Below are 12,191 nucleotides of genomic sequence, written 5' to 3'. Positions count from 1 at the left end.
AGAATACTTATGCAAGTATTAAACAGAGAGCCAATGCCCCAGTGTTGGGCTCAGTACCCATCAGGACCGATTGAGCTCTGGGTGACAAGCCTAGGCTATGTCTTTTGAGGATCAGAGTAAAAATAGCTCATTCTGTGGGCTTGGTTCTGAAGTATAGTAGGAAGCAGTTTTCAAAGCTAAGGAGAAAGAGGAAGTGAGAAGAGAAGAACAGAGAGAAAGAGGGAAGGGAGGGGGAGAGGGGAAAGAATGAATGGATATGTCTGGGGAACAGAGCAGATAGTACAATGAACCTTTTGGCCTCTGAGTCATCTTACAATCTCTGTCACTTATTCTCATGATAATTTTAGCAGACACAGTCATCTTGAATATAACCTTGGGACATTCTGCCTTTCCTTTTATTTTTAAAGTCTATGTAAACTAAAGAGCCACGGGAAAGGTTATTTTAATACCTCCTCTTTGTCCCTGAATATGACTGGCCAGCATGAAGTTCGGCTATGATAGTCACCAATATTCACCAAGGATGGGAAACCAGCTCTCTGCATGGGTCCTCAGTGGCAGAGGGAAACAAATTTCAGTGGGTAGTCTAGACTTCAGAGCAATTTAATCCTTTGAAGAGGTGGGGTCCATATATGGAATGTAGGGGTGAGACTAAAGGAGAGGGAGAGTGTGAAGAAGGCCTTTGTGATGGACAGTCAGTAGGCCAAAAGATGGCTTCAGGGTCTGCCTTCTGTGCAGCTCTCAATTATTGTCACTTGATAGAAATAGTATGATGTGCGACCTGTTGGTTTATTGACCTTACCATCTTTTAATCTGCTGCTTTAGATTATTGGTCATGGATTTCTCTCATACTCTTTGGACATGAAGATGTATTAATTTCATATGCATATTCTTGTTGTTTGTTTTTTCCTTTGGTCTCTTGAATCTTTATGAATTTCCCTCATTAATTTCTGCTGACCTTGACCCACTAACCCCTCTTTCTCCTGCCCTTGAGATCCAAGTCTTGAAGTTCACCTCAACATTTCTTTTAGAGGGACAGTTGAGGGACAGTTACAACCACTAAAGGATTCATTAAATACATGGTCATATATAATTCAGTGATGTATGTTAGTCATTAAGAAAGAACAAAGTTGGGCTGGAGACATGACTCAGTGGGTAGTTAGTCAGTGTAGAAAATGTGAAGCCCTGAATTCAGACTCCAGAGGTACCAGAATAAGGCAGCTTTATATGTAATGATAGGAAGTGAGAGGAAAGATATTTCTACATAAGGAGCTGGGAAGGGCCCAGAGTGATATATCTGCTGTCCTAACACTTGTGGGGGAGAATGTGCCATACAAATGGATGCATACATAGATCTGCTTTGATTACAGATTCACTGACACACAAAAACCTGGTCAGCATTACAGATGACAGGTGGTTGGTTGAAGGCTCAGAGCAGAAAAGAGACTTGTGGTTTAAACCTTTAGCACCTTTTAGTTTATACCATATGCATCTACCTCTTACTCAAAACCTAATTCATTTAAATCGGGAGCCAGTGGCTCACACCTGTAATCCTAGCTATTCAGGAGGCTGAGATCTGAGGATTGCACTTGAAAGCCAGTGCAGGCAGGCAAATTCCAAGAGACTCTTACCTCTCATCAACCAGTAAAACGCTGGAAGTAGAGCTGTGGCTCAGTGGTAGAGTGCTGGCCTTGAGTGAGAAAGCCAAGCAGAGGGCCTGAGTTCAAGCCCCAGTGTCATAACACACACACCACACACACACACACACACACACACACACACACACACACACACACACACACACACACACACACACACACACAGTGAGAAAGCCAAGCAGAGGGCCTGAGTTCAAGCCCCAGTGTCATAACACACACACACACACACACACACACACACACACACACACACACACACACACACACACACACACACACACACACACACACACACACACACACACACACACACACACACACACACACACACACACCTACACACTGATTGAGAGAGAGAGAGAGAGAGAGAGTATCCTGTGCTGTTGGCCTTCTCCATTCCCCACTTTATTCCATGTAGGCCTTGAGCCTATGGAGTAGTCTGATCCACACTTAAGATGTGTTTCCTTGACCCTTAATCAGTCCTCTCTGGAAATGCCCTCACAGGCACACCAGAGATGAACTTTGCCAATCCAGGTGATTCTCCGCCCAGTGAAATTAACCATCAAAGGGAACCATTGCAAATCCTGGCCTCTGGTGTTTGTAATTGACTAGCCATATATTAGACGTCTCATTCTCCTTCTCAGTCTGCATCATTTGCTAGTGTGGCTCACAGAACATGAGGAATTACCTCACTCGTGTTATCAGTTTATTCTAAAGGACACTATAAAGGGTGCAGATGACTGTGAGGTGGAGTATACCTTCAGCGAATCTGATGATACTTGTCATCTCTAGAAATAAGAAATAAGAAAGCAGTGGCTGCTTTCATCCACTGCAGGTTGGTACCCAGCCAGTGAGGAGTGCCTCCTTTCCAAAAAAGCAGTGCAGCACAAAGCAAATGATAGTGGGAGCTCTCTAGGCAACACTAGGGGGCTTTTTAGTCCCTTTCTACTTTGAGCACTGTCTTTATGGCTGTAGAGAGTAGAAGGTTTGCGCATATGCTAGCATTTATTTCCTGATTTCTTGGTTTTCTTCTGCTGTGTCTGTGCATGCAGGTTGGATGTGGTTCTTTGATACTTCGTAAGGAGGAGATGGGTCAAGCTGTATATCCTAATAGCTTGCCTCTGCCTCCTTGTGGCATGAAGGTATACCATTGCAAAGTGTATGGCAGCCATACATTTAGTTCACTCACAATATTGTCTAGTTGTCACCATTGCCTGGTTCTGGAGCAGTCTCAATACCACAGAAGGAAATGCTAGGTCCCTAAAACAGTATCTCTCCATTCCTCTGTCCTTCACAGCTTCTGTTAAGTGCTAACCTGCTTTCTGTCTCTAAATCTAGGCCTCTTGATATTCCATATAAATAGAATCATGTAGCGTGTATCCTCTTGAGTCTGGCATATTTTGCTCAGGATGATGTATTTCAGGTTCATCTACGTTATAGCACATGTTAACAATTCATTCTTTTTCGAAACTCAATAGTCTTCCCCTCTAGGGACTGTCATATGTGCTTATCCATTCATTCATTGATGGGCATCATGAATTATTTCCACTTATTATCTATTATAAACAGTGCTGCTCTTCACATGTATGAAAACTTTTTTGTCTGTCTGTTTTCATTTATTTGGGAGTACATATCCAGGAGTGTAATTGCTGGGGTATGTAACTATTGAGGTACTAGCTAACTTGTATACAGTTCTGTGCTCTGGTAAATTTCCAGTGGCAAGGCATCTGTTCACTGCGTGCTATGAATTGTTTCTGTTTCTTAGTGTTTGTTTTTCTTTTTCATATTCCTAATCTAGCCATGTAGGTCTGTGAAGTGGCATGGACTTGTAGTTCCCCAATGACTCCTAAGCCCTAGCACTTTTCCATGTGGCCATTTGTGTGTCTTCTCTGGACTTTGTCTCTGTTTTGATTCTTGCCTTGTGTTGTGTCGTATGTGAACACATTTCTCTGTTTTTGTTGTTCATGAGCTGTCTCCTTTACCCCTTGTTGCTACCCTACTCCATTTAACAGTGTAATGCATAAACCCGAGTCTTATTTTCCACAGTGACACATTTAATTCAGGTTTCATTTTTGTGGATTTTGACTTTTCTAAGTGCAGGCCATCATCATGTACTTTGAGTTTCTTGGTACATTAAAGTCAGCATGTTCCAAAGCTCATGTAGCATCTTGGGGAATGTTGGACTTTGTGCTGATCTGGAGTATGTGGGTGGTAGTAGAGAAGTATCTTCATTGCACTCTGTGTTTCCTTTTCAGAAAAAGTTGCCTTTGACCACTTTGGCTCAGTGTCTGATGGAAGGCTCAGCCATCCTGGGAGATGACACCCTTCTTGGGTAAGGAGACACCACACATGGGTTTGTGCCAAGTCCAGCTGAGTCCCCAGTCCTAGAAAGAGGTCTAGAACTGGGTTCCATGTAGGAGAGAAGACATGGATATTTGACTTTCTCAGTCTGCTTATTTCACTTAACCTGATAATCACATTATTCTTACAAACGAAGGCAGGAATGTAAAAATGGTTCTGTTTAGGGGTTGGTACCAGAAGGAAGGGGGAGAGTGAAAGGAAAAAGGTCGTGTGTGTGTGTGTGTGTGTGTGTGTGTGTGTGTGTGTGTGTGTGTGTGTGTGTGTGTGTGTGTGTGTGTGTGTGTGTGTGTGTGTGTGTGTGTGTGTGTGTGTGTGTGTGAAAAAATCTGGTCAAAGTATTCTACACATATGTATGAAAACAGAATAGTGAAACTGCTGAATTTTTTTCAGGAAGAGAGGAAGAGAAAGAATGGGGGTGGGATAGTAAAGAGGGTAAATTTGATTTGTATTCTAGAAATACCACACAGTGAAACCCCTGTGTGTCATACAAATAATACAAATAAGAAAATGGAAAAGTAGAAAAATAAAAACAAATACTGATATAAAAATTTTTTTACTGAAAGCAAGGGGTCTGGAATTTCCCAGGGAAGCTTGGGGTGTGCCTGAATTTTGGGGAGGGGAAGGACACATTGTAAACCCTCAGCTCTGATATGACTCTTCCTCAGCAGTGAAGCAAGCCAGTCCCAGGGGAGAAAGCAACTTAAAGCTGGTGAGATATGAAGAAAGACTATTCACAGCCCAGGGTACAGTTAGAAGCAAGTTGACAACCACTGAGCATCAAATACCAAAACAGGCAGGAATCCCTGAACAAGCCAGGACGATTGTAAAGCTACACGAAACCTCATTACAACTAGAATCTTCCTGGAAATACAACCACACTGTCCTACAATCAATCAGTAGGACAACCAGTAAACCGAGTACTAGAAGGAAAAGGGACAGTATGAAAGAAAATGTACACTATTTAAAGTGAAATGGAACAATGAACTAAAGATCAGAGACATCTTTAATAAACACATCATATAGCATGAGAAAGGAATGGACAGAACTGGATTTAAAAACAAATTAGGGCCTCTTAATATAGAAGTTATACTGATAATTTTAAGGCTTCACTTCGGGTGTACTGGAGATTGTGCACAGAATAAAGAATTGATGGGCCTGGAATTATATTAGCATGGCCTACAGACATGGCCACAGGAAAAATAAGTATTAGGCCATGCCCAGGGGCTGGGGGACACAGTACAGAGATCACCACCATTACATCTAGAAGGAGGTTCTGCAGAAATGGAGAGAAGGATGCATCAGTGGCTGAATCTTTTCCAAATAGGAAGGAAAACCTAAGTCTCATTTAAGGTACACAGAAAGTCCTATTTGAGATCAATCATAAGGAATCCATCCTGAACGCATTCTACTAAGACTCTAGGTTATTTCCTCCTCCCTTGCCCCCCCCAAAGAAATGTAATATCAACGAGAGAAAAAAGAATTATCTATCACATCATAATTAAACTGAAAATAATACTCTTGCTTAGCCAAGTAAATTCCAGTCAGTAATAGAGGACTATCTCCAAGTAAGAAATAGAAAGACAAGAAGTCTACAATTTTATCATCAACCAAATCATTAGTCTAAAATAAAGTGAAATTAAAGCTATTTTCAGGCAGACATATACTACTCACAGTGTAAACTGCATTAATACTCAAAGACGCTTCTTGCATATTCTCGCCCAACAAACTAATTAAGTCTTTTATGGAAATGGATTCTGGATAGAGCAAAGTGCAATTTCAAAATGACTTAATCTATTGTAGAGAAGGAAATAATTTCTATTTCCCTCTCACTGTCTTCTTCCTTAACTGGGGCCACTTATTCAACATGTGGGTCTCCTGCACGTGGACAACTCCCTCACTGATGAGTAACAGATGGGTTTGCATAGCATTTGGGGGGAAGGAGCAATTTTTAGAGAAGTGACAAGACAAGAGGAAATGTGTCTCTTGGCTGGCAGGTTGTGGGAAGGTAAGGACTTGTAAGTGGAGTTTTTTATGTACCTTTTCTGGCTCCATCTTGGGGCTGATAGAGTTGTCTCCAGTTGACTCACTTTTGTTCTTTCTGGTAGAAAGGGGAATGGGAACACCTTCGTAAATTTATTCCTTGCTTTTAGGCAAATAGGAAGAAAACAAAGAGCTTCCTCCTTTTTATCTGCCTTTCCTCCACCTCTTCTTCCTTCTTCAGCCTTTTCATCCTTCCTTTCTTTTTCTTCCTCTTTGTCCTCCTCCTCTTTTCTTTTTTCCTCCCCATCCTCCTCCTCTTTGCCCTCTTCCTCCTCCTCTTTTTCCTCCTCCTCAGAATACAAATAAGCATTGAATCCCAGCAACATAAGAATGATTCATTATAAGGGTGGTAAACAAGATGGAACTGAAATATTAGGCCATAAACATGAAATACTGGAGGGGTAAACCATTGTTTCCCCTTCTTGTGCTGTTTGAAAGGAAATAAAGATATATTTCATCTGCATTTGCAGTCACCTTCGTAATTCTACAGAAATAACAGAAGTATATATGGCTTCCAGATAGTGGAGAGATGAAAAAGGAAATGGAGAGGAAAATGAGGGCTGAGAGAGTGAAAAGAGTAACAGACAAAGGGAAGGCACAGTGACTTGAATAGAGAGTGAAGGAAAGTGATATCCATTCCTGTGTCCATATCTGTGATCATCGCAGATAGAGATGGAACAAACGCAGCTGTGAAAAAGAGCACGTCATGACTTGGATGGATAGGCACGGCTTTCCATGTGTGATCCTCCCAAGAGAGGCCACTGACACAAAACCAGAAGCAATGATGGCAAGTGAAACACCATCTGATTCACTCCCTTCCACACGCCTCTGAATCTATAGCAGGCATCTTGGTTTTTTTTTTCCTGAAAATAAAAACAAATCATCCTCATCCAATACAGGAAAAATAAAAAAAAAGCAACAGAAACATGATTTTGTGAGTTGGAAGGGATAATAATATAGGAACAGGATGCAGGTTTGTATCAGAGGTAGAGCACTTGCCAAGAGGTTAAGGCCCTGTTTCCATCCCCAGTACCACAATTAGCAAAATGGGGGGGGGGGAGAGAAGGAGAAGGAGAATGGGAGAGAACATCCCAGAAGACTGACCCCCATCAAGTAATAGGCTATGCGCACACCAGGAGATGTAGACAGTGCTCTAGAATTGATGCTTTGGGAACCTCTAGACTGTGTGTTTTGTGGGGAGGGGCAGGGTGGAATAGGATGTTGACGAATATGGTTGAAAGCTTTTCATGCTGTGTGGATCACTGCCTCTACACCTCCAAGAGACATTCATTCCCTGTACCTCCATCTGCTGAAGTCTGGAGCTTTTATTCTGTAGGCCAGATAAAAAGAAGCCTTCTTAGATGGAGAAGTCGGCACAGAGCAGTGTAAGGCCACCCAGTCCTTACACTGTCCTAAGACTTCTCTGTCCTCACTCCACAATCAGGTTGGTCTCTAAGCTTTTATTTTCTAGGCAAGAAATTGGAAAAGTCTTCTCTGGGCAATCTAAGCAGCCCCTAAAGTCCTGAGAACAGCAGGGAAGAGTACGGCTCAGCCACATCTTCCTGTAGACAAGCACCCAGCCATAGCTCTCACGCTCTGAGCTTCTACATCTTCATCCTCAAGTATAGGCAAGCACGAATGATCCCTGGAGGGGAGGTGCTAATTGAATCCCTCAGGCAGGAGGGGAAATGCAATTTGTAAGAATCAAAGATCGTGTGGAGGAGGAAAAGATTTTAGGTAAGCTATCATTTATGTTTTTAAGTGGTAGAGAGGATAAATTTCCATGAATCAAAAACAAGATGCCAGTACAGAATGTTTGTAGGGAGGAAGCATTCAGAGATGAAAGCAGGCTCACAGAAATGAAACCGTGCTACAGCAAACGTGAAACTCTCAGTAGAAACTTTGAAAGATAAGTAGGAAATTATTCAGATAAAGAAAGGGCAATTAGAAAAAGCACAGTAATTAGAGCACCAGCCCAAGAAGTCTTAGTCCTGAACAACAGGAGTTTTTTTAGAAAAGGAGAGGGAGAAATTATAATAAAATGTAATAAGCCATAAAAGCATTTTCCAGATTGGAATGACATGAATTGTTTTTTAGTACAGTCGGGGAAAAGACTATTAACCCTATGCTGAAAGATGTCCTCATGAATACTGGCCATAGAAGATTCTACAACCTTTGAGAACAAATTGTCACATTACAGAGAACCTGAATGGTGAGTGCCTCCAGGACTCACTGAAAGCAACAAAGGACGCTTGAAATGATTAAACAGGGCCCTCAAAATTCCAAAGGGATACTGCTCAGTGTGGAGTTTAATATCATGTCCACGCAGAGCCAGGGTAGAGAAGAAAGTAGGAGGGCTGAGGGATCAGCATCTGCCTAGCAAACACAAGGCCCTAGTAACACCAAAAGTAAAGAAATAAATAAATAAGAAATATGCTGGTTAGGACCAGAAAAATCTGATAAAAAGTCACCACTATATAAAGGGTCAAAGAGCAGGGTAATCCTAGTTACTCAAGAGGCTGAGATCTGAGGATCGGAAGGCCAGCTGAGGCAGGAAAGTTTGTGAGACTCCTATCCTCGAAGAACTCATAAAAAGTTGACTTAGAGCTGTGGCCCAAATGCTAGAGCACTAGCCTTGAGCATAAAGCTCATGGACAGTGCCTAGGTCCTGATTTCAAGCCCTGAGACCAGCATCTGCATGTACACACATACACACACAGTGAAAAGAGAAAAACACAACCTAGAGTTGGTATTTTCAAAAAAGTTGGGCAAGAATTAGGATCTACTCCACATTATGTATTTATGAGCAAGTACAGTATATGGGGAATCCCAACAGACAAACTCAGGTAGATCTCAGGTAGGAAGTAGCCAAGGATTATGAAGGATACATCCTGAAAGAAATTTCTAGAATGCCCAAACATGTGAAGAGATAACCAGTGTCAGTAGTAGACAGGAAATGCACATGAAAACTAAAATGACAAGTAGGAAGTGGTGCTGTGGCTCAAGTGGTAGAGTGCTAGCCTTGAGCTGAAGAGCTGAGGGACAGCGCCCAGGCCCAGAGTTCAAGCCCCACGACCAACAAAAAAAAAAAGAATTGCTAAAATGACAAGTAGTTTATGTTTCTCCATTTGGCAGAAATTAAGATGTTTAACTGCATCAAGGGTTGGCAGGGTTAAGAAGTAGTAGAAACTCACTTGTGCTGGGGAAATGTTCACTTGTGCAAAATGAAACTGCATCTGTCCATACTTAGCTAAGAATGCCACAGCTGAAACCACTTCATAAATGCAAGTAGCTATTTCCACAGAGAGAAATATGGTAGAGCAAAGTGATTAACTCTGTGGCCCCCAAACAGAGTGGTGTATTTGAAAACCAAGTAGTATGACGATTTGTTGAGTATAAAAGCACTGCTGGCAACATTTTAGCTAGTAAAGCAGCAGTACTATAGAGTATATGTGGACACAGTAAGTTACCTCTGCACATAGTGACTTTCAAAAATATTTTATATTAGTTTCTATTGATATGGGATGCTCTACAAACATGGGCAGTCATTTGGGGAGAAATTCATTCTGAAATAGTCTGTCTTCTCATGGGATAACAAACTTTTCCTTTCCTTTCTTTTCCTTTCCCCCTCCTCCTCCTCCTCCTCCTCCTCCTCTTCTTCCTCCTCCTCCTCCTCCTCCTCCTCCTCCTCCTCCTCCTTCTTCTTCTTTGTGTGTGTGTGTGTGTGTGTGTGTGTGTGTGTGTGTGTGTGTGTGAATTCTGAGCGTTTGGCCTCAGAGTATCAAGTTTGCTAGATCAGTGCTCTACTTCTTGAGTTGCCTTCCAGCCCTTTTTGTTGGGAGGTTGTTTTTGAGACAGGGTGTTGCTTTTTGGCCTAGACTGTAATCCCCTATTTATGCTTCCTGAGATCCAGAATGGTGAATACATATTATTGTACCTAGCTTTTTCCATTGAAATGGGGTCTCACAAAGGTGTTCTTGTTTTGTTTCGGTTTGGTTTTAGTTGTTGTTTGGGGAGAATTTTATTGTTTTTGTTTTCCTTTCCTTTTCTTTCCTTTTCTTTTCTTTTCTTTTCTTTCTTTTTGTAGTCCCCTGGGCTAGCCTGTAAGCAAGATATTCAGTGTCCTGGGTAGCTGGGATGACAGGCAAATGCCACTGAGCCCAGCTGTTGTTGATATGACATCTTGAGAACATTTTATCTGGCCTGGCCTTTATCCTCCATCTTCCCAATCTCTACCTACTAAGTAGCTTAGTAGTATAGGCATGTGCTACTATGACCAGCTGTCTCATGGAATAATTTACTCATTCATGTCTTCTGCCTGTTTACTCATTTCAGATCAAATTGTGGAGTGATTTTTCCATTGAATAAGTATCTATTCAGTGCTGATTTTTCCTGGCTTGGGGGTAAGGGTTTTCTTTCTGTCAGGACCTGTGGAAACAGAGTTTTATGTGAGTGGTTGAAGATGTAGGTGGGTTGGTCTTAGCTGGAGTCAGTATGGTTCCCAGGGGACACAGGGAAACACCTGACGCTTCCTGTCCATGGAATTGGCATGCATGAGTCTGTGTCCTCTTCTTCCCTTATGTTTCCCCACATGTTACATGGTGAGTACTTCCATTTGGAAAAAAAAAATGATCATGAAGAAATGAAGAAAGTTGGAACAGCTCAATCACTGGCAGCCACAAGAACCAGCTACTTCTTACCACTGACTTGGGAAAGTTTATGGAGCAAGGAGGTGATGGAGCACAGCTAGCAACATGTTGTCGATGTGTTTCCCCCCTTGGTTGCAGGAAGATGCTGAAACTCTGCGGAGAGACAGAGGACAAGCTGGCTCAGGAGCTGATACATTTCGAGTTGCAAGTGGAGAGAGATGTGATTGAGCCCCTGTTTCTGCTGGCTGAGGTGAGCAGCAGTAGGGGGCTGGGCCTGGGTGATGAGGATGTGTGGAAGCAGAGCTGCTGTACTGACTTACCTCCAGCCTTCTATGGTCTCCATCACTTCTATGGCCCACTCCCTGGCATAGCTTTTCAGTAAGACATACTATGACTCAACCCACGTCAAGATTTCCAAATATGGCAGGCGGTGCCACCAGCTGTTTGCTGCCTCCTCCTGTTCTAGCGTCTTCTCTTTGCATTCTGATAAATAGATACAAGGCTGCCATATCAACTCCATCTCCACCCCACACCTAGACTACCATGACCTCTGTCTCCCCCACCCATCTCAGGTCTTCATTAAAATGGATGGCAGTCCCCTCACATGTAGCCTTAGTGACCTGATTCTACAGCCTCTGTAAAATTCTCTTGTGTTTGGTAGTCTTCCCTCTCCTGCTTTGGCTTTTTTTCTTTTAAGACAAAGTCTCACCATATAATCCTGCCAGTCTTGATCTCTCGTTCCTCCTATCTCAGCCTCTTGGTTTTGTTGTTGTTTGTTTGTTTGTTTTTGTGCCAGTGCTGTGGCTTAAACTCAGGGCCTGGTTAGCTTTTTCCCTCAAGGCTGGCACTCTACCACTTCGGGTATATACTCCCACTTCTGTCTTTTATGGTTAATTGGAGGTAAGAGTCTCATGGACTTTACAACCTGATCCTCAGATCTCAGCCTCTTGAGTAGCTAGGATTGTAGGCATGAGCCACTGGTGCCCAGCATAAAGTATTTTGTTAAAAAGCTAGGTATCTTTTTTTCTTCTTCTTAACAAAAACCACTTACCATAGCATTATTCAACCTACGTTCTTCAGTATGATAAGGGATAGAAAAATATTAAGATATATGCATACAAAACAATACCATAGGAAAGGAGGGAAAATACTAGAGGGGTTATTATGATCAAGAGGCATTTTCACATAAATATTGTTAAATTGATACCCCCTTGTACAACTAACCAATGTCTAATTAATAAAAGGAATAGTATGCAGCTGTGGCAATGAATGTGACCTAAACATCACCTGTCAATGTCTGCTGATGTCAAGACAAAGAAGCCAATCACAGTAGGATATGTACTTGTTATGTGAGTTCTTTGACATACAGTTTTTAAAAAAGCAAGCCTATCTTTGGCAGTAGAGGTCAGGAGAATGTCCACCTTTAAGGCAAAGATATGTAACAAAGATGCGACCACATGGGAGTTTAGAAACTCAGACTTACTTA

At 42.1% G+C, this 12,191-nt stretch overlaps 1 protein-coding gene across 4 annotated transcripts in view; it reads left to right on the top strand.

The window, feature by feature from the left end:
* The window catches only part of Arhgap44 (Rho GTPase activating protein 44), a 155,576-nt gene that overhangs the window by 82,397 nt on the left and 60,988 nt on the right, over positions 1-12,191 (top strand). For all 4 annotated transcript variants that reach the window (XM_070026931.1, XM_070026928.1, XM_070026927.1 and 1 more), the window contains exons 4-5: positions 3,911-3,987; positions 10,844-10,955. In XM_070026931.1, the coding sequence (XP_069883032.1) occupies positions 3,911-3,987; positions 10,844-10,955 (189 nt within the window). The remainder of the gene's footprint in view (positions 1-3,910; positions 3,988-10,843; positions 10,956-12,191) is intronic.

The sequence above is a fragment of the Dipodomys merriami genome, unplaced genomic scaffold (genome assembly GCF_024711535.1).
Source record: "Dipodomys merriami isolate MVZ:Mamm:240054 unplaced genomic scaffold, mDipMer1.0.p SCAF_19, whole genome shotgun sequence".
NCBI lineage: Eukaryota > Metazoa > Chordata > Mammalia > Rodentia > Heteromyidae > Dipodomys > Dipodomys merriami.
This window is presented reverse-complemented; position numbering and strand designations above follow the sequence as displayed.